The sequence below is a fragment of the Taurulus bubalis genome (genome assembly GCF_910589615.1).
Source record: "Taurulus bubalis genome assembly, chromosome: 12".
NCBI lineage: Eukaryota > Metazoa > Chordata > Actinopteri > Perciformes > Cottidae > Taurulus > Taurulus bubalis.
In genome coordinates, this window is record NC_136600.1 from 22,733,434 (window position 1) to 22,760,443 (window position 27,010).

The 27,010-nt window shown below is 41.6% G+C and overlaps 3 protein-coding genes across 3 annotated transcripts in view; all 3 read right to left on the reverse strand.

Annotated features, from left to right (window-relative positions):
* LOC306744459 (F-actin-uncapping protein LRRC16A-like) overlaps window positions 1-2,861 on the reverse strand; it is a gene marked incomplete at both ends in the record, with an annotated part of 57,796 nt that extends 54,935 nt beyond the window's left edge. Inside the window, one exon of the mRNA XM_079227106.1 lies at window positions 2,822-2,861. Within this exon, the coding sequence (XP_079083232.1) occupies window positions 2,822-2,861 (40 nt within the window). The remainder of the gene's footprint in view (window positions 1-2,821) is intronic.
* Window positions 2,862-4,182: 1,321 nt separating this feature from the next.
* Window positions 4,183-6,820, reverse strand: LOC306744975 (tumor necrosis factor receptor superfamily member 5-like; the record flags this gene model as incomplete). The annotated part of the gene is made up of 5 exons (XM_079227688.1): window positions 4,183-4,989; window positions 5,102-5,183; window positions 5,272-5,451; window positions 5,636-6,005; window positions 6,803-6,820. 5 exons carry the CDS (start codon window positions 6,818-6,820, stop codon window positions 4,767-4,769), a joined length of 873 nt encoding a protein of 290 aa, XP_079083814.1. The 3' UTR covers window positions 4,183-4,766.
* Window positions 6,821-8,199: 1,379 nt separating this feature from the next.
* LOC306744968 (tumor necrosis factor receptor superfamily member 11B-like) lies at window positions 8,200-26,778 on the reverse strand (the record flags this gene model as incomplete). Its single annotated transcript, XM_079227679.1, has 6 exons — window positions 8,200-9,521; window positions 9,617-9,841; window positions 11,433-11,648; window positions 17,671-17,815; window positions 18,471-18,698; window positions 26,731-26,778. 6 exons carry the CDS (start codon window positions 26,776-26,778, stop codon window positions 9,127-9,129), a joined length of 1,257 nt encoding a protein of 418 aa, XP_079083805.1. The 3' UTR covers window positions 8,200-9,126.
* Window positions 26,779-27,010: the final 232 nt, after the last annotated feature.

The following is a 27,010-nucleotide window of genomic DNA, read 5'->3' on the forward strand; positions in this document are numbered from 1 at the left end:
AGATCTGGGTCACCCACCCGCCACACAGCCGCTGATATAGTCTATGCACATGTGTCTAAGACGGAGATGTGTGTGTGTGTGTGTGAGTGTGTACATCTGTGCTGGCATGCGTGCATCCTCTTCGCCTACAGGCTTCCACAAACCATCATCAGATCAAAGTGAAACTAATAATTAGGTTCATCTGCCAGCTTTTTGAAATGTACTCCAAGGAAAATGTGCACCGTTTTCCAACTGCAGCCTTTGTAAAACTATAGGAGCAGACACCCAGCATCCAGAGATTCCTGCACACAAAATTAGATCTTCTTTGTTTTAATGAGACTGGGCAGGTTTTGGCCCCCCGACAGACTCTCATATATCATTTTTCTACGAATTCAATTTTTCTGCTCATTCATTAAAACTGTGACAGGGGTGGATGTTTTACTAACCAGTTGCGCCGTGGTTCAAATTAGCCGGTTCAGGCACGTGCACTTGGTCACGCTGGTGTGGAAGGTGGAGAAATGGTGGGCTTATGGCCTCGTAAAGAGCTCCAACAAACAATTCACAAGCCCATTAAGTCGGTCGCCCATTTATTGATCCGAGGACCATCTCGATTTGTGTGTTGATTATGTCACAGATGAGATCTGTGGTTTATATTTTTCACTCCAGAGAGTTGCTAATGGAAAACACTTTGTAAGTGTTCACTTGAAGATCATAGAAACAATGTAAGCAGGAGTTGTTACAGAAGAAAAAAACAGTTGAGGTTATTTCATTTAACGCCAGCTACTATCTGCTTGTTGTTTTGTTGTTCTGACCAATTTGGACGGCGAGCACCGTCAAGACCAAACTGTTCCCTAGTTTCAGTTTACAAGCAGTAACAAACACATGCAGAGCCTCAGGTGAAGGGCAGGGAAGCATCCTCAGCATAGCGAGAGAACTCGTCAATGTTCAGACAGCGCAACACACGGCCTCTGTTTCGACACAGCATGCCGCCGCTAGCTGCTCTGAGGTAACAGCTTCGACTGCCTGTAGGTAGTAACACGAGTCATGTATTTGCCTTAAAGAAAAACAAATATTTTTCATTAAAAAAAACAAACATGCGAGTCTGTTTTTTCTCCTTTGCCTTCTCCTTCCATGAAGTGTTTGAGTCAGTAGCATGTCTTCTTATTAAGCACACACACATCTCACTTCTCCTTGTTAGTTCTTTAACTCGGTCTGCGCTGTTTCCATCTGCAGCATCGTGCTGAAAGTCCTTGTACGTGCTGGATGCCAAGAGTGACGATGTATGATGCTAAATCACCAGCAAACAAAGGCTGGTTATGTACTCCTCCAGTCAGCACCCCATGACAATAGCGTCACGACAAACCAAATTCCTTATACGGTAAGTGTGCCGCGTTGGGAAAAGGTTGTGCGGACAGAATCAGGAAGATTCTCTAAGAGAGCGGGTGAAGATAGAGAACCTGCTGACTGTAAATTAAAGACTCTGGAAGCATCGTTAATGAGGTGGACCTCGTGATGACCTGGATGGTACCAACACATGATAACAAATATCTGCCACAGATTTTTTTCCTCAGAGAATATGTATAAATAGATGAACCTGAACATACAGCAGCGATGATTTTAACAACCTTACGGTTACTTCAGGGGGAACTAAAAGGTGTTAACTGTATGATACCAGGTTAAGAGAATAAGAGATACTATGCTCTGTAACAGTAAGGGATTCAATTCTCACATCCATCTAATAAAAAATAAAAAAAAAGGAGCACACTTGTCTTTTAGTGTCTGCTCCTTCTTATATTGCAAGCGCTCAAACAACAGGCCAGATAACACAGAATCAAATGTATGATAGTTGTGTGAGGGCACAGGGTTATAAACGATAGCACAGACACAGAGGATAGAGCAGAATAATCGTCTGACTGGCTGAAACATGCTGTGACTCAGTGGACCAATGCACGCCTGACCCAGTGACTACGTGACCAAGCATTTTCCACTAAGCCTCATCTAAATTCTGCGATTCCTATGTCTCCTTAAGAAATACATGCAGCCAAAAGAGCATCGTAGGCATGTGTGTGTGTGAGAGAGAGATTGCTTGTGCATGTTCAATATTGCACTGAGGTGTTAAAAACTGAGCTACTTTGCCAAACAAAGAAACTCAAGAGCTTGGGCCAAACAGGCTGCAGGACTCTTGGGTACGTCCACACTCAGTGCAAATAAAGTGAAAGAAACATGGCAGGCTTGAGCCAAGAAGACAGACACGAGTGAGGATGCGTTAAAACTCCAGGCCAGATGTGTGAGAGTGGACCAAGGGTTACAGCTGGATAAACTACCCTGCACGTTATGTGGGATGCCATCTGAACTATCTAGCTTCTCTTCCAAATATATGCTGTAGTCCACATCACAACAACAGCAGGGCTCCATGTACACACAGCTCCAGGCTACTGCAGCTTCACAGCCTCATGAACCGCCTGTTAATACTGTGGAAAGTCTGAATGGAACTATTTTATCTCTTAGGGAAGAGTATGTATTTACACTGTTTTTAAAAAGAAATATATAATAATCATCACAATAAGAATTGCACAACCAAACTGGCCCAGTGGGGAAAGAGGTAGGATACCATTAACACTGTGGGAGATAATAGCATTACCACGCTCTCTCTCTCGCTCAGCCACCAATATGTATGTGGTATTGTATGAATGGCATATTTATGTTATTGTATCAGTTCAATAAGGACACTGCAAAAGTCACGAAAGAGCACGTGCACACTGTGAGCCAGGAGCACGACCGAGGCAGTAGCAGTAATTGTTCCAGCCTGGAGGACACATGGCTACAAATGATCCGTTCTTACCCAGGAGCTCTTTGGGGACCTCTGACACTTCTTCGCTCATTTTGCTGAAGATAATATCCAAAACGACGAAACGACTTCAGCCAGCACACCGAAAAAGCCCCAGAAAATGAGAAAACACCGGGAGCGAGAGGGAGAGAGAGAGAGAGAGAGAGGTGTCAGGTGGTGCCGCCGCCGCCGCCGCCGCCGCTGCCTTTCTCCCGGTTACATGCTCCCGTGCTCCTCTCGCGGTGTCCGGTTAATGTGTATCCGCGTGTGTTTGTTTGTTTGTGTGCAGGTTGTACGCCGAAGAAAGAGTCAGGAAAAAAAACGCCCGCTAAAGTCTCCTCAAAATCATGGCGAAAGGCAGACGGTTAGTGCGCGTCGGCGAGATGAAAAAGACCACCGCTCACACGCACGCCCTCGCCGCCGTGGCCCGACCGGAAGGCTTGTCGGTGGTACAGTGGCCTGCCAGCCAATGGTGGAAACCGGGGCCCCTCCCCGTTCGGTGATGCGACAGTCAGGGAGCCGATGCGATGCCGGGGCGGCGTGGCGTGGCACGGGGAGGAGGAGGGTGGTGGCGGTGGTGGTGTCAGCCCGGTATTAATGAGCAGGCTACAATAGATAGAGGTTCCCAAGCTGGGAACCAGGGACCTCTGGCGGTCCTTGACGGCGCTGATGGTGGTCCGTGTCCCATGTGCTGCAGCAAAGGATGCCGCTGTGCATGAATGAGCATTACAAAGGCTACTCCCAATGGATAAGTCTTAATATAGACATATAATTGAAGATAAATACAGACCTCCTATAACTAGCCTATAATAACGTCACGATGACATCACGAATACGAGTTTAAATACACTCTAAAGCGGTGGGACTATTTTGGGAATGTTTTATATGTAATTGTCCGCAAAAAAAAAGCTCTTTTGATATTAAAATAATAATGACATCAACTGTTCAGTTGTGAATGTCGTTTTGTTTTAAATAACTGCTACCACTGAGTATACAGTTTACACAAGTGTAATCATGACTTTAGCCTATTTACCATAACTAACAACCACAAATTCAAAGTAAACACACATTTTAGAGCATTTTAATATCTTTTCCACTATTTCAAAAATGCTCTTAATGAGAAAATAGCCCAATAGTCCACACAAGCCAAATTTCAAAATGTCTGCATTGTGAGTTATGGAAAAGTAAATGGGTATATAAATGAATGAACACATACTTAAATGTCTAACTTCACTGCATTGCATACGGTTAGTAAAAATGTCAGTATTTATGATCAAAGATATGGCAGATGGTGACACCTTGTGGTAAATTGGCTAAATTACAGACACACCGATTGCATGATACCGTTATACTTTATTTAGCTGCTGAGAGTGACATGTAAACGTGTACAGTTTGATATTGCGCAATTTTACAGAACTTCCTACATTTTTATGACAACATTTCTTTCAGTTATAGCTATGTCAGTACAAGTTCCTATGATGTACTAACTACAATGTAACATTTGATATTGAACATATTTTACTTGAAGAGTTTGTCTCAAGTTTCCGATGTGTAATTACTTTTTACTCCATATGACCTTGTCTGACCTGAGTTTATAATACACAAACAACACTTATATTACACAATATTTTTCAACATCTTGTTCATGGCAGCCTTCATTTAGTATCCATACTGTTGCCTATTTTTGGTAATTTAAGTAAAACAGCTCAAGGAAAATTGGTCATCATCATTGTCTGTAAAGCTGTCCAATGTTTCTCTCATGTGTCACCACCTGTCAGATAGCAACACTGACATATGAGGGATTAATAGGTGAAACTGTGAGGCAACCATACAGTATAGGCAATGCATGGACTCCCAATTAACATGCAAATAAAAAATATGTTATCGAATGCACACAAATGTCAATAAGAGAGAGAGGTATATTGGTAACGCCATATGCACCATGCATGGACTCTGTAATCTAAACACCTAAGAGGGGCAAGGTACAGTTTGGGCTCTGCTGCTTAATCTCATCGAACATGGTCTCTAGTTTGTCTGTCAAGTAGCAGAGCTGTGAAGCCTTCAGCATCTTTGGCAGTGTTTTCAGCTGCTCCTCGGGAGCCTGGGCCAGCCACACTGTGATCTGATCCAATAGTGGACCCCTCTTTCTGGGGAGAGCCCCATCCTCTGGTTTATGAATGTACCTGTTGGAGGGAAATGGCTTATCAGCGTCTTTGTATTCAGGGAACTCAGAGGTGAAGGGATTAGCTGTGCAGAGGTAAAACGAGGGTTTACAGAGGGAAGCTATAGACTCACCTGGCAACAAATCTCTTCATTTTTATGACACGTATCCTGTGCATACTGAAGAATCCTGAGAAGAAAGTTCTGAGAGTCTCACCTGTAAAAGAAAGTTATACCACATATAAGTTACCAAAAAATATGCTGTTATTTACGTTATTATAACTGTACAGAATGCAAGTACCCACTGCTATTTGAAAGATCCTCGCAGGAGCCACACATTGCATCCTGTTTGAATGAGCCGGGGAGAAGCGCAATCTGTCCGCTTGCGCATTCCTGGTGTTTTACGCACGATTCTAGCGCAGACGATGAGGTAGAGAAGTAGCCATCGGAACAAGTTTCACAGACAGTGTTCGTTTGTGACGTACCTAAAGAAAACGACAATGCATTTAGTGTCATTACAATGTTTTAAAATGCATTTCAGCAGAGTTTATATACTTGAACTACTCCTGTACAACATTGATTGACTGATGCATCGTTATTGAATTACAGTTTTTTTCGTTATTTCTAAACCTTCACAAATCGATGACAAATCTTTTCCCTATACCATACCTATGGTTTGAACGCCGTTTCCGGGCCCGCACGCTGAGTGTCTCACGCAGGAGTCGCCGCTCATGTAGAAGCCGTCTTTGCACCGACAGACGCGGTCGCTGGTCGCTGTGCACTCCGTCTCCACGTCCTGGTTCTCCATGCACAAGTTGCTGCAGTATAGGCACTTGGGCAGGTAGTTCCACAACTTGGTGAAGTGGTGGCTTTTGCACGGCGCGCACACGGTGCGCGTGCTGGCGCTGCAGTACATAGTCATGTACGTTCCGGGTGGACACTTGTCACAGATGAGGGCCTCCCCGGTGAGAGAGTCCTGGTGCGTAAAGGTGGGAGTGGATTCCACACCAGAGAGCAGGAGCAGCAACGGTAAGAGGAGCTGAGGAGAGGGACATGAATAGTCTGTGTTGGAATACAACTGTTACTGCCTTTTATTGGGCCTATCACTACTATCACTCCAATTCATTTTTCCTAGAAGGACACATTAAAAACACAATGATAAAAAAACAGGATTATCGCAGTGATATTGGAGGCACAGCATGAAGTTATAGTATTATCTTACACATTAGATCACATCAGATGAGTTCCTTATAGCCTCATCAGTTGTAATCTGATACATATATTTCGATTGTGCATTGATACATTTCAATTAGTTTTTTTTCTCCATCTTCTGTGTATGCATTATAGCAATGTATGGTAAATAAGGACAAAACAAATTGGAAAAATGTCTATAGATGTGTGCACAAAACAACATTTGACAGCAGCAGTATTTGCCAGACAAGTCTTTATAACATGCAATAAGTCTGCCAGATGGTTTTCAATCAGATGTGATATGAGATTGAAGTTGCTGGCATAATTCATAAGAAAAATATACACTATGACATCAGCTACAACTACCTGATTAGAGTGATAACATTTCACTCCAGTATCCATTACATTAAGAAAACAATTACCAATCAAATAAAAAATAAAAAGCCACAAACATTTCTCTGGTCACTCATTTAGATCAGGACAGATAGAAAGGTATTTATCCAATGACAACTTATAGTTTGAGAATTTACATATAACCTGAAAGAATAGTGTTATTTTCATGAAACATAATCTAAAGCATAACCATATCTCTGTCTTTGTAGTTAATAATCATCTTAAACTTGTTGCGTTAAACAGAATACTCACCATGCTGATGATGTGCATGTCACCACTTCTGTTGAAGAGGATTTTAAAGAAGAATAAGTGTCATTTATATAGTGTTCATAAGGAACGTGGGCGTTTGAACGTGGGCGTTTGTGGGTTTTTTGCGGATATTGATTTGTAAAATTGTGATGTAAAAAGGTCACACTACTTCCACGTAGTGTGACCTTTTTAGAATTTTGAACACGCTAGCTAAACGAAGCAGATTAATTATGTAGGAAGTATTAAACGTAAGGTTTTAAGTTGACCTGAAATCCAACACAGGCTGTTTCTGGTTCTCTCTTGTCTGTTCGGAGAAACTGATCTCAACGTTCTACATAACCGGCTTCTCATACACTGGAATTTATTCAGAGGTCATCAAATTTGACAGCCAAATTTCCTGCTGGCCGACGCTTCTAATAGTCATCTATGTGATTACAACACATGTCTTCCCCTTATAGTTACTGTCCTGTGAGACTTGAAATCTTCTCCATGGTGTAAGGTCATGTGTTTTCTTAGAAGATCCATCTCATTGAAATCTCACAAAATGTAAAATAAATACTTGAAGTTCAGGATATTAGATGAGAAAAGACATTTCCACAAATGCTATGTTATGATTTTGGTATGATTTTAAGGTAAAAACAATTAAAAGGTTACCCTATCATATCTTATCACTAATACATACAGTCATTTCATCAAGCTTTTATGAATGAAAAGCTACTTGAAATGTGTATTTATCTAGAATCAATCCTCAATTAACCTAACCTGCATGTCTCTGGGCTGAGAGGAAGCCGGAGAAAAGCCACTCCGACACGGGAAGAGTGTACTGATGAGTGTAGCATGTGTGGTGAGTCGAACTCAGGTCAAATTCCCATCGAAACACTCCAGGCTGACACTCTTGTGGGAAAATATGTGCTGTGGAAGAAGATGTTTCAGAGCCAGAAGACAATGTTGATGATCCAAGGAGGATTCAGAGTAAATCAGGACTGCAACGTTTGCCAGCACTTCTATCCATATCCATGACATAAACTTGGCTTTTGAGCTCTTTCATTCCTCATCCACTTGATACAATTATACTGGACATGAGCCATGTGGATGGAACATTTTTAAACACTTAAACGCGCTTTCATTTGGTGTTGATTTTGGCGGCCCCTTTGGACAAAAGTGGTAGTGTTTCCTCTTTTTTTTGTTGCAACAAGGCACAGCTTTTCTCCTGGCCAGAGGAGTTCTAGATGACGAGCATTAAGAATAACTTTATAGAAATAGCGATTCTTCTCGTTGATGGTTTCATTAACTTTCATTAACTTATGTAGGTCCTATAGAGGTATCAAATTCAATTGAGAAACCAGTTAAAAGTTCAAATCCAGTCGCTTATCTATGAAGAAACAACACATTTTTACAAACTGATTTTAATCAGATCAATTGACATTAGTGTCCACAAGTTACACAAGCTTAGAGAGGAACAGTCAGGCATATATACAACACAGATCATACATTTAATAATATGAAAGTGATACAACAAAATATAAAACAAATATCACTTCATCAACTTGCAGCATTTGGAATCCAGTATTTCTGATAAAGTAATAAAAAACAAGCCTTTACATATTCAGAAAGTAAAATGATTTTTTTTTAAATAGAAAACAATTGCACTCCTTTGTACATTCAAAAAGCTGACAACTAAAAAAAATAATTCAGATGAGCTTTACTTGCCAGAAGTCCAGAACAAACCAACAAACAAAGGAAAACTGTAGAAAATACATCTATTTCATTATGAAACCAAATTCTTCCTCTCAATCAGCGAGAAAGCAACAATAATAAAAACACAACATCTGCCAGCCTATCTTCCATAAAATAGTGTGCTATTTACATCTTAAATAATTTTTCATTTTTCACAGACTCCGGTCAAAAAGTTCCCAGGCAACCTTTCTTTTGTTTGTTTTAGTGTCGGCCTACCTGGAGTACACAGGTGAGATGTGTGCTAGTTTTTCTTTCTTTCTTTTAAGGCTTATTAGTTTAATCACTGCAGAAAGATACTGTAGACTGAGGGTGAAGTTATTAGCATCCCATGCTACCTCATATAATAAGGACAAAACTTCCATATTTTAGCAGAAAATCTGAGAGGCAAAGAATAATCTACACTCCTGTCTTGCCCTTGTGTTACAGTTAGGCACTATATGCATAGCTTGATATCATTTGATGATACCTTGACATTATCGTGTAACCCATGTTTGTTACTTTTTCACATACCTGCTCACTACGTGTGTGTTTGTGTGTTCTTTATCTGACGATACATTAGTTTAAGTTCATGCTATGGACGCCGCATATTTCTATTCATTTAATGGCTTATGAGCCTTAAAACACGACTCATCGTGAAGCATACTAACAAACATCTTCTCATACATCTTGTGCGCGGAGGTGGTTCCTATGATGCGACTGATCTTCTTCAGGCCTTTCAGCAGATAGCGTGGCGCCCCCTGGCTGCGCAGCACCCTCAGACTGTGAGACAGACCTTTGGCTACATCCAGCTCGTAGTTCGCTGTCTTCCAGAGGTGAAGAAGCTGCAGGATGTACTGCCTGGGCAGGCAAGTAGAGGCCACGGCCCGCACCTCCTCCTGCTGCACTTTGATGCCCGGCAGGCTGTTGGTGACCTTCAGGAGGTCATCCAGGGTCAGATTCTTTAGGCCGTTGCAGCGGGAAACTTTCCTCTCACAGTGGTTCATACCTGAAGGGACAGGGTGCGGCCATTAATACACAAATCCAGGACTTTAACGAATATAGTGGCAAAAACAAACAAAAAAAAGGCCTTTTTTTCTGTACCTTGTATGATGGCGTACATCTTGTCCTGGTCTTTGTTCTGCTCCCTCCACAGTCGCAGCAGATGGAGGACCTGCTGCTGGGGGGAGCAGGTCTTCTTCAGCTTCTCCAGGCTCTTGCGGTCCACCCTCTGCCCGGGAAGACTCTCCAACAGGCGCTCCAGGGGCACCGAGGACAGTCGCAGGGAGGAGAGAGACTGGAAGACCGCCTCCTCGCACAGGGTCACATCTGTAATACATTGTAAGAGAAAGACAGACAGGGAAGGTGGGACACATTTTTATTAATAGATAAACAAACACAATAAAAAACATTCATAGCAGTGACCAAGTCAATCAAAATGTATTCGTCACAGAGGTTTCAATCGTGGTACACCGGTGATGTTTAGAATAGAATATGATTAACTAGTTTGGACCCATGGGCCTTTTACACATCTGGATTTGTTTATACTTGTTTATGTGTGTGTGTGTTCAGACTGCTGGCTTGAAATGTGACCTCTTTCTGTTGACACATTGAACCACCACTGATCAGCCCGACAAACTGAGCCCATCTGTGTTGCTCTGCACCAAAGCAACCGGAGCTGCATGCTGAACTGAAGCGAGTAGAGGTGAGCTGCGCCGACACCTTAATGCGCTTTAATGCTGAGTCACAAACACCTAACACCTACACGTTTTGCCACTACATGCCTACCTGTGCATTTCTGGGCCTTTCTCATGAGGCGAATACATTTCTTTTGCAAAGAGCAGGGTTTTCATATTACGAAGAACAGACGAAGCTGACGATGTGAAACTTGTCTGCACATTTTCATACAGTTGTGCAGCATTTATGTATTCAAGTGTGGATGTGTTTTCTGTCTGCCATGCAGAACATGAAGGACACCAGGAAATACAAATCAAAAGTTTAATAAAACCAAAGTAGGTTTAGTATGGTTGGGTTTAATGTGAAGAGGATATTAGACTTGTTTCTCTGATGTCTGGAGAAGTTAAGTGTGGCTTTCTCTATATTGACAAAGACGTACTGGTGGTTTTTCCAAATCACGTAGCAACCCAAATGTATTCAATTTCCCATTTCTTTGTTATAAAAAAAACCCAAACCCCTGCTAAACTGTTCTAGGATCTGCTACAGACAATCTGTGGTTGTGTACTCCGCAGGAAGACAATTTGTGAATGAATGTTTGAGGAGAGCATCACCCTCCCTGAGGGGCAACAGCTTGGTGTGTTTCCTCCTCAGTGTGTTGTACTCAATGCACGAGCGTGCCAGGGTCTGTGCATCTGCATGTGTGTGTTCTTCAGTGACTGTGGTTTCTTCAAATTAATTGTGCGCGTCTGTCATCGTTTAAGTCTGAGTAACAAAGACTTACCAGCCTCAACTTCAGTCTCTCTGTGCTGGGCTATAAGCTTCCTCTGTTGTTGTAGTTTGAGGATGTGACAGTGAACGGAGTAATTGATCCATCATGGCTCATATGACAGCAGTGGCATAAACATCCCATTCAACCCTTCGCTTTGGTTTTTCTCTCTTGTGTTGTTTTTTTTTTTCAGACACGAAAGAATTTAGAAAAGAATGGAATCTGGACAAAGAACCTGACCGAGGAAATCCCCCAATTTCTGGAATAAAAGAGACCACATGTCTGAAATAATTCAGCTCTGGCTGATTTTAAATTGTTGACAATTGAGGTTTGCTAAAAAACATAATTCTGCGTGTGTGTGTGTGTGTGTGTGTGTGTGTGCACAGTGTATACACTGTCTCTACCCTGATTGCACCCTGTCTTAGTCCTCAAACCTTCCTGTAGGGATTGCTACAGGCAGCTGAGTGTGTGTCTTACCAGTGTGGCACAACGTGTGATGCTGAGAGCACTCCAGGGTTGCCGTCTTGTCCCGAGTGCCACAGAGGCTGTTTGAAGAGGATGTGCCCCATCTCAATGTCTTCAAGCCCACATCTGAGCAATTCTTTTGGCGCTGACACGCCTCGGTGGCAGAGTCGCTGCTGGAGAAATGACCAGCGGGACAACGTTCGCACGCGGTGTCACTCACCGGTGTACCTGGAGGAGATGCACACAGGATCACATGTTTATTTTATGAACAAAGACATGGCGGTGACAGAAATTATACAGTTCAAGTGTCATATTTCATGAGAAATCAACCGGCCTTACAGATTTTTCTCATCAGCTTCACTTTACACATCGCAAGTGTGTGAACATGACTTGCTGCACATACCATAGCTGATCAAAGACATCAAGAGGATGTGATTCCAAGAACCATGACCGCAACGGCATGTGACAAGGCGTCAGGAGGACAGATGACTGTGCGACTACGGGAATGACTCACACCGCTTACTCACTACGGCGCCTTCTTAGTTTCTATGTCTCGTTTTTGAATGGGAAATTTGTACCCGCAAAAAAGCCGCCTGATTTTTCAGATTGACTGACATACGTGTCGAAACATCTGACTATGACTTCATAATGCATGTAGTGTTTTTAACTAATAGTATCAGAGAAAGATGCCTATATATCATTTCATCACTTAAAAATATCCCCCCCATAATTCAAGGAGATCATTCCTCCCCACTTTAATAATAATCAATTCCTAAATTAATGCTCTGTTCTTTTTTCTTTCATCCAGCAATTTTTATTTAAATATCTTATATATCTTTCATCCCTGTTGTTTTTATATCTTATCTTATTTTCTGTATAAATGGCTGCTACTCGACACTAAATTTCCCCTTGAGGATTAATAAAGTATACATTCATTCATTCAATAACACTTTACAATAAATCCCCTTTGGCCAAATCAATCACTCAACCATAACACCGTTACACTGTTGTGTGGTGACATTGTTTTATTCATTTAATAGTAGTCTATTCTATGTTCTGTGTATATTGTGCATTTTTATATTTAATATTGTAATAGGACATAAAATGTCCTCCTTGCGGGATTAATTAAGTATCGATCTATCTTTTTCTCACTCAGCTAAAGATCACATTTTAAATATGTTTCACCCATTTACGATGACATTTGACGATATTTCAACAACTTGTCACCATACCATGAAGACATTACAGTAAACCACAAGAACTTCTGGTACATGACGGCAGCGCGCGTGACAATATGATGATGTCTATGTAGTGAAAGCTAGTGTTGTAATCACATCCTCATTGTGTTTTTATCGCCAGTGCCTAGAAGTGAAAAACTGTGGGAGGAGGACGAGCTGTGCTTTGATTAGATTTGACCTTTGATTAGTTTCCCTCTTCCGTGGCAGTTTAAAAACATAAAACCGCTCATGTGATATGCATACAGAAAAGTGCTCATGTTTTCTGCAGCACTGGTGACAAAGCATGTACAGCATGAGAATGTGCACGTCTAGCTGTAATTTGGTTTCATACGTATGCATCATTTTTCTCAGAATTTCCTCCGTTGATGCAGAAACAGCATGTTTTGCACTTTACTATCATGAGATGTATCGTGATAGAGGTGCTAGTGTAGCTCTACTGTCTACATAGATTCATTAACTAAATAGTATAGAATCCATAGGTTAAGAATCTCTTACTTTTTTCAGCCTCTCATTGTGATATTTTGTCGCTTTTCTTTGTATTCTGATATAGTAAACTTAATAATAAGTTCTGGAAAAATACAATATTATTCTAAAATGGATTGGTATACACACACTTCTGAGGCTACTCTTAGCTTTATGATTGTATCGCCTTCTTTTTTTAGTCTGTCTTTCTTTTGTTTTTATCATCTTGGAAATATCAACAATATATCATCAAGAAAATAATTGCCAAATTAAGTTATAATGAAAGTAATCCTCAGTTGCAATCTTTTTTTGTTTCATTCATTCATCGTTTTTTCTTGTATCTCGTTTTTTTTCTAGTCCACACAATTAAAATCAATTCCCCAAAACATAAAGAAACCAGCTAGAAATACTTAAGAATGGACCAACTCGAAACAGACGAATCAAGATATCAAGGGGAAAGGAAAGGAGTCATAAAAAGAGGACTGAGCCATCAGGTCTCTAACATCCTGTGGTTTAAAACCACAACTACGTAATACATGTTAGTCTGTCCTTCAGCTTCAGAGGGGAATCCCCTGAAATGCTCTCTCATGTCTGCAGAGCATCATTAGTCTCTCAGGTCGGATCGTGCATCCATGCCAGAGGAATTCACAGAAAAAGTCGTCTTACCTACATAACCAGAATCCATTGGAAGATTTTGTTTCATCTATTTAGCGGTTGAATTCTGCTCTCAGGTTTAAGATGAAGTCATGAGGAGCACGGTGCCAGTTTGTACTGCGGCTCCAGTAGAAATATCAGATTCTGTTCCCTGGAATGTTAATATTCAGCATCAACCTCTCTTTAAGTTGCCCACAATCGCTGCTGACGCACCAAGGAGAGAATCTGCGAGGATTATCAGGTCAGATATCCACCGTGATAATGACATCCTTGACTGCATCTGGCTTGATGATTAGCCAAGACTGCGTTTGGTGCTGTACCGTGAGGAACAGCATTAGCCTCTAAAGCAGGGGTCTCAAACTCAATTTGGCTTGGGGCCACCGTTGGTATTGTGATCTCACCGGAGGGCCACACAGAAAGCGCTTTTTTTTTTTTACATTCATAACATATTTTCGTCATTAAAAAAAGGCAACCAGCAGTTTCTATACATTTTTATAATAGTTTTTAACAGTGCAAATATATTTAATTTTTTTAAATAACTTATTGAAACTGCACCGAACCAACAAATGCAAAACCTGAATACATTTGTACTTTATTCTATTTCTTGCCAGACACCTGGCAGCGCTTCTAGACACTGATCCAGGTCACATTGACCCTAAACCAGGTCACAGTATAGAAACCCTGATCCAGGTCACAGTGAAACCCTGATCCAGGTCACAGTGAAACCCTGAGTACAGCTCCAAGATGGGCATCACTAAGCCTGGACCTGTACTTGCATTTATTAAAGTTCATAGTGGAGAAAGGTTTCTCACATGTGTGCTTCCAAAAAGGTACATGACCCGACTGATCACTTTTGTCAGCTCAGGGAAGGATGGAGGCAATTCTCTCAGAAATGGTCCATCATGTCTGGTTTAGCTTGTGCCTCTGAATTTAGCTTTTAGATCTCTGTTGCACTGCAAGTCAATAAGATCCATTTGCAACAGACTCGGGACTGAGAAATGACTTCATACTACAGATCAAGCTTCATGGGCTGTGTGCACATGAAACATTAATATTACAACAGTTTTTGTTTTCAAACAAAATATTTACTATATATTTGAGTCAAAATATGTTCTATAGAAAAACAAACTATTTACAATGTTTACACAATATGCATGTTTCAGTTTCGTTTTTTCAGTTTTCAGAACAAGAACAACATATGTAATCTGTAGGTATGTGTGTACTATGTACTCTGTATGTGTGTATGTGTGTATGTGTGTACTGTGTACTCTTAACCAGCGCATGGTCGTGTGTCTAGCGTACACAAAGTAAAACTGAACAGCTGAGCGGAGCAGAGCTGCCGTCTCTCTGGACAGTGTTGATCTTTTAGTACACTGCAAGTTTTTTTTTCTCAGGTGGTAGTGTGTTGTCTGTCTGAATACAAACCAGTGTATCTTTGCAGCGTATGTGGGTGGGTAGGTCCTTAGGGATTTCCTGAGTGTTCATTGGGTAGTTTCACACAAAATGTCGACTGACACCTGAATCAACAAATCAGGTGAAAGGTGGAGCTCGACACAGACGCCTTTGGCTGTGTGCTCCTATGAGAGGCACGTATGATCACACAGAGGAGTGGGGCGGAACCTCCAGACTTTGGCGCATCCAGCAGCATCTGAATCTTTTTTCTACTCCGTTTTTTCGGAGTTATTAATAGAAACGTCCAGTAAAAGTTATCTTACGGGGCAGCGCGCGCGGACCTCAGAAAAACGCGCGGGCCGCACTAACACTAAACTTTGATGTCAAGTAGGGGGCCACAAAATATCGGCTCGCGGGCCGCAATTGGCCCGCGGGCCGCGAGTTTGAGACCCCTGCTCTAAAGGGATGTTGATGTTGAAAGCAGAGAGCCAGTGATTCCAGACTAACATGCAACATACGACCAAACATTAGCCAAATAGTTTCTGTTAGTTTTAGAGCCAATCTTTGTCTCTGGAGAAACAGGGGTAGCTCATTTATAGTAACACTTCTCTCTTAAGAGAGGTATGCATTTCATACAGTTGGCTATGTGCAGAGATTTGACTCAAACAGCAGCAGTCTGAGCATACAACAAAATAGATATTCCCGCAAATTGCTTTTCCATTCTTGCAAGAGTTTTAATCCATGAGAGATACGTAAATCGCCCAAACAAAGACATCTTCATGGTAGACAATGTATTCAAGTCTGTGCTGAACACGCTGCTGTATATTTGAAGAGGAAGTAGAGCTTCAGGACCACAGGGGAAAGGTTATGCTATTTCATTTAAAAACTGTCGCTCCATTTCCTCTTTAATTACGCGGTAAAATATGCATAATCATGCATGAAGAGGAACAAGTGATTACGCACTTTGCAGGAAATATTGACATTGCTATTTTTATATTGCCGAACACTCAGAGATGATTGGGCGGATAGTCGTTCCATTGGCATTCCTTAACTGACCAAACACCTATTATATGAAAACAGCTGTCTGATACTCCTGCAGACAGGAACCAGACTTTTAAAGATGAGCAATGCTTTCCCAAAAGATGTATCTATTAGGATTGATTTGTTGAACAATTTAGTATTGTCTCTCAGGGAACCCACAATGTATGATTAAGACCCTGCACCCTAAAGAAGAGAACTCAAAAATATCAATGGCACATGACTAATATGTAATTAAAGATCCCATAAAAACAAATATAAATTGGCCAGATAAAACCCTATTGATTCAATTCAAACTAAACTCACAGATAAACCTCATTCATACAGAGTTATGTTTCAAAATGCTGTATTTGCCAGCAATATAGTTCATGTAAAATAGGTAGTGGTCCTATCCCACACTTTAATAACTTGAGGATGACTGTTTCCTTCAGAAATATTCAGAACTATATATTTCCATGGTCCATTCATTACAGAGTTTACCTCAGAGTTAATGATTTTCCTAAATCAATCCAACCATCATAATTTATTGAATTAATAGTGTGGAACCGCTTGTTACATTGTCATTTTAAAGGACAGACATTTATCAGTGCTGCAACTTTCAGGCAACACTGCCCCAACTCAGACCAGGCCAGGTGTGAAAGTGCAAGAAAGACGTGCATACATGTGTGTTTCATGATCACACACAACCACCATTCACACTGCATTAGAACAACCACTTGTCTGTTAGAAATAATCAGGAATATGGAGGAGCTCACAGACAGATCAGATTAAAAACAAGACCACTGGAGATGACACAGTTCTGTTCAAATCTGTGCAGATTCAAACCAAACTGACTTTCGCACACAGACACATACACAATGTGTCTGTGTGCGAAAGTCAGTATACAAAGAAAAAAGATGGCTCTGTTCAGAGACGTCTGCATCTGGAACGGATTCTGATTCACAGAATCAGAAGAAGACGAAGAGACAGAGCGAAGAGCTTCCACTGATATAAGGGAGAGGACATCTTAATGTGAAAATGTTGATCTGTAACTGATGTGTGCCTCTGCTTTGGCAGCATGAGGGTTCCTTCCTGGCATGCTCGGGAAAAAATATCTGGAGTTGAACTGATCTGACATAAAGTGTGACAGTGGAAGACAGTGGAAATATAGAATACACAGCGGTACTGGAAAAACAGACCTTCTGCAGTGTATAGCAGTGTGCACACATAGTAACAAACACCCACTCACACACATGCACATCGCATGAATACACACACACACTCTTCAGGTAAGTGATCCCATTGAGACAATATGACTTTTATTTATTGAGCTCAGCCCCAATTTTCTCTGGTTTTATTTTTAAATACCTACTTTTAATCAGTGATCTCCGACAGGAAACCTACAGATGAAGTAATCTTCTGTAAAACAAAGGCAATCTGCCAGCAGAACTAAATAATAATATTGATAATGGTAATGGTAGTCTTACCTAAAGCTGTCACTCCGTAGCCAGGTGGACAGGTACTGTGTGTGATGCAAAACTCCACCACTAGGTGGAAGCCTGGCGCACACTCACACAGCCTGTCATTCGTGCTGTTGCACTGCTGCTTCACAAGCTGTCTCTCTTTGCACACCTGCACACAACAAACCAGGGCCACACACACACACACACACACACACACACACACACACACACACACACACACACACACACACACACACACACACATTGAAACAGGGCTGCTGCATGTACAGAGCAACATTCACATGAATGATGATTTACATATAGTATTTGAACAGTGTTATGCTTCTGCTTCACATGCAGTCTCTTGGAAACATGATAGAAATTAAATACTAGAACAGGGATATCAAAACATCTCAAGGGAGACATGGTAACAATACATATTACGTAATTTATTGAGGATGGCGAAGAGGAAGACATCTAAGATCCCTCTCCCACAATGAGCTCATTCAAACTTTCATCTTTACTAACTACCACTAAACACTGGTTTCAAAGAATCACAGATGCTTTGCCAAAATGCAAACAAACCATGTAGTCAAGCATCACCAGAGGAGGAGATAAAAACATGTAAGCAATATTCAACTTTAGTGGATTTCCTGAATGTGATTTGGGTTCAAATTTGGTTTAATTTACTTCCTGTAAGTATGAGCACACATTTACAAAGAATGCTCAATGCACAAATAAGAGAAAAATGCACGCAGCAAGAAAAAGGCAACTTGGGTATTCAGAGGTAAACTCAAAAGAAACCTTTTTGGCTTCGTACTCACCGAGGTGCAGTATTGGCACGTGTCCCCCCAGTGCCAGTTCTCAGCAAAATGCCTCTCAGGACAGGCCTGGCACTCTGTGGGCGAGTCAGCGGTGCAGTGTCGTTTCACGGCCGTGCCGGGAGGGCACTGGTCACACAGCAGGAGGTCAGATGTCACAGGGTCGCGGCACTGGTACTTTGGCGGTACGGCCTGCTGCTGGAAGGCCCAGGAAAGAGAGGCCGTGAAGAGCTGCAGGAGAAAGACAAACGGTTTAGTCGAAGTTTAGAGTCAACAGCAGTGACAACGTCTCCAATGAAACCCATCTCGCGCACACGGCTCCTCTTTGGCGAAAGTTTCAAATATTTGTGCGTTTTGGAGCACTTGCCAACCTCGAGCTTCCAGTAAAGATGGAGTTGAAAGAAAGGTCGGAGCTGTAAAGTCGAAGCCCCTGGTGGACACGCAGTCCTAAAGTGATTTCCTCTGCTTTATGGAGAGCCGTTCAGGGACTTAGAACTTCCAGCTTTAGTTCCATGGATACGGGTTACTGCACAGGAGCACGAGAGCAACATGTTAAACAACACTAGCTTTGTGTTTTTCGCAGACGGCAATATTGTCTCTTTTGTGCTGCCCTCAAATCACGGGAATAAATGGCGTGAGCATAATTTCACATTCATTTTTTGTTGCACTTTTGTTATTGTTTCTCAAAATCCTTTAACGATTTTCCAAAGCTTTCAAGTTAATACAGATGTTTCCGTCCTGGATCAACTCTACGTTGCGATACTCGTACAGCCCTGTGTTCTCTGACCTCACCAGCAGTCTCCTACCCCTGTCAGCAGCTCTTTAAGATGGGTTGCGTTCGAGCTGAAAAGTATCTGACGTGGTTCAACGCTGATCTACAGCAGTGTAATACCGCCCTGGAGCAAGACGACACCACACCCATACATATTCCTCCCTAATCCAGCCATATGGACACACTGTAAGGCGGGTGGCTGTTAGCGAGGCCTCAAAAACAAGCCCATATATCATCGCTTAAGCAGGAACTAAAAAGCTTTGGCCTAAAATCCAAGATATCAGTTGCTAAGCATGTTTGACATGCAGCCATGCAGCTGGTCGAAGCCACATGCAGACCAGATGTCACACATCTGGTCCCTTCCACACTGAAGTCCCTCAGCTATTGGCTCTGTGGACTTTCCCGTTGGCCGGGATACATCCTCAGTGCTTGGACAAACTGACAATAGGCCATACTTGCATTGTGTGTGTGTGCGTGTGTGTTTGCTTTCATTGGGGTTTTCTGCTTCCCATCATGTTTGTGTGTGCCGCTTCAAAAATGTATGAATTCAGACAACAAACAACGACAAAACCTTCACGCATGTGCATGCAAGAGTGGAGGGGAATATGTGTGTGTGTGTGTGTGTGTGCATTTTTTTGGTGTTCTTGTTCAATTATTGTCTTCCTCAGTGTTGGTCTATGTGCTCTGCGGTGTCCTCTCCTGGCTGCTGTTCATAAAAAGAACTGTTGGAGGTTACTGGGCTTTCCCATTTCACCACCAGAGTACAAAACACTAACCCACTCTTTTATACAGTTTACTCGCCACACACCATTGATCTCCATCCTGCGTGTGTGCATTCATCCCATTTACCTTCAAACATGCAACCACAAAACGCAATATACTATGTGTGTGTGTGTGTGTTTGTTTGTGTTTGTGTTTGTGTGCACATGTGCATCTCTCATTCACTATTATATTACAAAATATTTGGCTAGAGAAATCTTTTCATCAGAAATCTCCATGTGTTCATGTGTGTGTGTGTGTGTGTGTGTGTAGAAGAGGCCGTGTGCAGCACAGACATGCGTCATGTGTTGCTAAATATACGGTTTTGACCTACATGTATATGTGCAAATATATCTGTTTTTACCATTTCTCATTTTGAAAGAGTTATCAACCTGAAATGATGCATTACACAAAAAAAATAAACAAAATTGCAAGTCCGTCTATTTGTGTTTCCAATTGAGGTCATTGAAAAAGATAGTAAAAATAGATGAATGGGTTTTAGACACCATAATAGAAAGCTAAACTTCAAACAGCCTGGCAGCCTGACCTCTGAGCACAACGTTGGGTGGAAGGCTTTCATCCGCAGCGACTCGCTGAGCAGTACCATGGCTGCATCTGTTTGTTTGTAGCATGGGTGGCCCCGGTGGGAATCTAACCCATAATCATAGTCTGGCCGTTCAAATTAAGAAGTGAACATACACACTATTAAGCCGTGAGACCGCATCCAATCAATTCAGAAACATCAGCAGGGTGGAGGACTCCGAGGGATTGACAGAGGGTCACCTGGGTTTTTAGCAAATCTAGGTACGGTTACACTTGCCGCTTTAATCTTAGGTTCGAGTCGGGATGCGTTTACTGGCAGGACTTGACTTCGGTCAATCTTCAGTCATGAGAGCCGATGAGCCTGAGCACATGTGGAAGTGCTCAGGTTTGTATTGTTTTTCCTTCCCCTCATACAGCACAGGAGGTTCGCTAGACCCCGACTGCAATAAACTGTAAGAGTAATGTTCAACAGTGGAAATAAAATGACAGCGCATGCATACTCAGAGATGTTGCTTTATGATATCACGTCTTCATGATGGGATACAAGCCCTTTGAAACAATTAAAAAACACATAGTAGGTCAATGCACCCTCACACATTGTCCATCATATGTCCACCGTAATACCTTTCCTCTCCAATTCAAACCCATTCAAGAAAGCAAAGCACCTGGGCAATGTTTAACGTCTTAAGTTTAAATGATTCTGTGTTCTAGTAATGACACGCTTAAGGCAGAGAACCACACTTTTCCAAAACCAGCCAGTATGCAGTAGCTTTCTGCTACTGCGGAAAATAAATCTGTCAATTGTTTAAGAATGAACTGGTTGGGAAGATGTCATGCGGTGTGTGTGAATCAGTCTATCAGGAGCTAAACCAGATATTGAACTTTTCACCTCCTTGTCGCCTTAGAAGCGGCCATCTGATGACATCACGGAGGACGGCTGGAAACCCAAATTACACAGCAGTCAGGGGCCACTGACAGCCATAATTATACCGTTCACATCATCAGAGCGAAGCTCAGCGAGAGTCACATCCTACGTGGAGCACAACCAGCGGATGGATGAAGGTATAAAGGTGATGCTATTGCTCTGCCTATGAAAGATGCCCTTGAGCAAGGCAGGGCAGCTGCTATGCAAATGATTGTCACTGATGAGAGCTGTGTTTGAAGCTGCTTGCCAAGTTGCCTTTCTCTTGATCTTAATGGTTGAGATAAAAAAAAACTCTATATATTTACTGGTTAGATCAGGCTTCATCTGATGCAGTTTGCTTATGTAATCTATGCCAGTAAATCCCATTTGAAGTGAGTTGAGAGAAAACCTTATGTTTATACAGCGCAACGATGATCTTTACCAATTCTTTAACAGAGAACATGTGCTTTTTAGGCAGATGTTAACCTCTGGAATGAAACAAACAACGGCACAAGTGTATTCCAGTCAGTACAAAGTGGGGCTATACATACAGGCCCTTCTCAAGGAGGAAATAACAGGCTATGCAAGACAAATCCAGTGTGATGTGGTGGGATATGTGAGTGAAGTTACAGTCATTCACAGTGTGTTGGTCTATCACTATGGGCTCACATGTAATACCTCTGACATAGTTGCTAAAATAATGTTATTTTTTTTGGCTGTACAGGGTTCATAAGACTTCTGATGATTTGTGTTTCTCTATGACCTGTCTGTTGTCTAAATTATAGCTATAGACGTAAGTGTGATGATGACAGAGTGCTCTGGGGAAACAAGCTTAACTGCGCCGCATGACAGATGGGCTGTAGCAACATAACTAGAGTGCAGACACCTGACAGAAATAGCCTTTAAAATGAGGACACATGCTTTCCATATGAGCTTATAAAGAGAGCAACATCTAGATACTGGGCAGTGAACGGCTTATTAATATTACACACATGGGTAAACAACTATTTATTTAAACTATTAATTGGAGCAAAAATACTCTTCATCAGAGGCATTACACTGAAGATACAGTAAATGCTGTGCAAACCAAAGACAGACAGATTGATTATGTCCAATAAAAATATGTTAGAGGGAGATTCATTTTTATTTGTTTTGATAGGTATAAAAAAATAAAAGAAGACCCCTTTTTTTTTTTAACCAAATGTAGTGAATCCCAATTACATTTTGAAACAGAGAACATGTCCTCCCTTTTGTTGTTAGTGGAAATATTCAAAGGCTTCCAGAACAAATTTGCCGCAGTATTTAACTATCGGATAGGGTTCCGGCTTCGGGTTACAATGAATGGAGCCCACTGAGATGCAAAGCGAGGGGAGACTCAGAGTTTGAGTAGCCAGAGGTCAGTTTTAAATTCATGGCAGGAGGAGAAGAGCCATGGCACAAAGGGACCAAACCACACTACACCAGCTTATCCACCAGGCACATGGCTTCAGTTAACTGTAGAACGCAGGTGGTCTGAGGGGGGATTCCAGCTCTGGGATGAGTGTGTGTGTGAGTGTGTGTGTGTGTGTGTGTGTGTGTGTGTGTGTGTGTGTGTGTGTGTGTGTGTGCGCGCGTGTGTTTGGTCCTGTGAATATGGACTCGATCCTCGTTCACTTACTCAGCCCAGCATCTCCAGCAAAAAGGTTTTTCATCTGCTGCTTTAAATATTGTGATAAAAATGTGACATGTGCAATTTTGCCCAAACTTTAATATTGTTTGGCTAATTAATTAAGTCAGTCTGCTGTTCTCAGATATGATATTTGCTGGTTGTGAAGGGCATTTAATATATATATATATATATATATATATATATATATATATATATTTACTTTTAATGACCCCAACTATTGATTGATTAATTGAGAAAATAATCTGCAGTTTAATCAATAATGAAAATTACCGTTAATTACATGTCAATCACATCGCTGAAGGCAGAAAGATTAATAGTTTCTGCTCCTTTATATTATACTTTGAATAAAATGTTGTACTTTATACTACAATACATGTTATATTTACCAGTTACTTTACATATGAATATTTTATAATTAAAAGATTAAATCAGTGATTCGCAACATTTTGGGCTCGTGAATTTTTACAAACAAATTTAAGTTTGTCTGGTTGGAGCTCCTGGTCACACTTCAGATGTCTATGAGTGGTTAGTTCCACCAAAGAGATATTTTCACTTTTAACTTCTACCTAACTTCTAACTTGCATGGTTTCATTTAAATGAAAGTCCAACAAATTAATTGAAATTTGTGTGGAAGAAGATACATTTATAATTTCATGAACTCATGAACTCATGAATGTATATTGTGACCTCTAGGAGGGGGAGTCCCTGGACTAAACCTCCTACAACTACTGTGTAAAAAGCTCCAACTCAACAAGCTACAAAGATAAAATGATACTTATCCATTAACGTATCAGTATAAACAACCTTATATTTCCATATGTACTAATATATTGTAATTTTGCAGCCTAACAAGTACTTTATTTGTATTCATATTTTCTGTCCTTTTACTAAGTAAGCTTTTAAACAATGACTTTTTACTTGGAATGGAGTATATTATTTAAAATAAATCAAACTCTCCTCATGTTCAAACATATCTGACAAACTTTAACTACAGAAATTTGCATCAGATCAGTCTCGTTGTTTTTAATATTACTCATCCAGATGTAGAAAAATTTAAAAAAAATGGATTCCAGTGTGTGACCGTGACACAAACAGGTGTATCTCTCTTTCTGCTCTTTGTATCTGATATGCACTTAGTCCCACACACACACACACACACACACACACACACACACACACACCACACACACTTACTTCTGCTATCAGTACTACTGTTGATGGAAAAGGGGAAGTTAGGTGTGCAGAAGCAACTTCCAGAGGTAATCGTTGCTTTCTGAATAAACGTTTGTGCTTGATTGTTTAAAACGTGTTGATCCTGTATGTTTACACACCCTCTGTATGTCCCCCCCACCCCCCTGTCACGCTCACTTCCTCACCCTTTCCAGTGTTTGAGTCTGTTTGGCCAAGTGACCTCTCTGCAGCTTCTCCCGTCTGCGTGTGAACCTGCAGCTAGGTTTAGGGAAGTTGTTGCAGCGAGTGCCAACGGTCCCAACAGAGATTTGAAAGAGAGGAGGCGGAGCGATAAAGAGAGCACAGATGATAGATCATCATCGAGGGAGATAATAGGGATTAGTGGCTGGATTACAAGGACGGATGGATGGTTGACATGCAGGCTAGCTCGCCATCTGATTGGCTGGAAGGACAGGCAGGTGTCCTCAGTTGCATTGTTTGCAACATGTGTCTCCACAAAAACAAAAAGGCCGACAACATAACATACAGCATCGTATCCAATTTCCAGGTCTGTTCCACTGACATCATTCCGGGCAAAGACCCAAACACAAAGTGTGTGTTTCCAGCAGACAGAAAGAATGCAGCCACATGAGTCAGAGGGGAACAGGTGAAGGAGGCGCATTTACTGCTGGGCTTCTCAGCCAAAACTATATTTTGAACCCACAATTGCAGAGTGTCCCTTTAACATAGAATTAGTTGCAAGCTAAGTGAGTGGCTAGCTCAAGGGAGGACAGGGGATCCAGAGGGGTGCAGATTGATTAATTGGCTGGATGCTGACAGTTGAGACTGGCAGTTGGACTATCTGACTCATTAGTTGGATAGATGCTCGCATGGCTGGCCAAATGACTGACTGCATGAATAACTGAACAATGGATAAACACAACAACCCCACGTCAGGAATTGTGAGAAGAAAATAAGTGCCTGTTTTGGGGTAAATTGAGGAGCGCAGAATGTGCATGTGTTAGAGAGCAATACTGGATGATCTCACATGAAATAGTAGCAGAAAGTAGGCGACACACACACACACACACATTCATTTATACTTCACTGCCTTATTTACACACAAAGAAGCGGCACCTCTTACAAACAAAATGATCGACTGTGCTTACGCGTCACCACATCTCTCCCTCTTTCTCACGCACACAAAGACAAACACAAACAGACACATGCAGATTGCGAGGAGAGATAGTGGGTCCAGTGTTTTGTAGTCACAGTCCACAACCTGTTTCTGCCCAGATACGTATCTGCACATATGCAAAACCTGCAAAGCCCCGACACAGCACCAAATGCAAAACGCAGAAGAGAAAATAACTGCTCCTACCCTGCAGACCGACATTTAAAACCCCCTGAAAGCATCGTAGAACAAATGAGTGTAATGTAAAACACAGTAAACACCATCTGCGGGCAACACAAGTATGATAGGGTTACTTTTCATTCATTTCAAACGTGCCATAGAAAAAGCAATGAAATAAGAGCTAAAGTCAAGTTTGTCTCGTCTATTTGTGAGCTGGGAGTACTCACAGCAGGGAATAAAAAGATGTGGGAAATATGAGCTCCTTTAATCATCAAAAGCAAACAACCCCCAGTTTGAACACAGTTCAATATTATTTTCAGAACTGGAATAATTTACGTCTATTCATCTTTAAAATATCTCATATACAGACATATGCAATGTCTACTGCTGCTGGAGCTGAACACATTACACAAACAGCTTACAATATGATATTGGCCACGATAAAACCAACCAATGACAGCCTCAGAAGTAACCAAAAAGTAGTATCGACAACTTATGCATGCACTCAAGAAAACTGAATATTACCTACAAGCTAATACTGCAGGGTGGCTACATGGGGCTGCATTGTATTGCCAGGTGTTACCTGTACATCATGAATATGTTTGCTTTACTGAATCAACAGCAACGCATCACACACATATGCTGACTACAAGCAAAACAGGTACTGCATAAGATGGCATGAATACTATAATAACTCTCACATGGCTAGATCTCAAAAGCAGTGATACAGTAAACAAGACCGATCATGATCAGCTGACACCCAAATGTCAAATCTCAAATATAAAAAGTGACTGATCTCAGGGGACACCATCCGTCACTGAAGTGATGAGTTGTTGGCCCCCAGTGATAAGTTGACCATCATCACATTACCTCCACGAACGCATGCTGCGAGGAGGGGACATCACATGACACGTGATCAGCGACTATATTGGGGTAATAAAGTGCTCATACCCAACTGATTTACATGTATCTGAGCCCGCGTGGAGCGCAATAATAATCCATGTCTCGCAAAAAAAACAAAAAAACAGAGCAATTCCCTCCGTAAGGAGCGTCCCGGAAGAAAAAGAGCTGCAGAAAGTCTGGTCTACTCACCACTATCAGTTTCATGGCCGGGTTGGATTTCGCTATCCGAGCGCTCATCTTCACTGCGTGAAAGTGAAATGCGGTGTGATGGGGTCTCCATCACAGATCTGTACTTATACAGTAGGCTCCAGAGAGAGAGAGAGAGAGAGAGAGAGAGAGAGAGAGAGAGAGAGAGAGAGAGAGAGGGTGGGAGAGTATGTGCCCACCCACCTCGTTATCCAGTGTACAGCCCTCTCTCTCTCTCTCTCTCTCTCTCTCTCTCTCTCTCTCTCTCTCTCTTTCTCTCTCT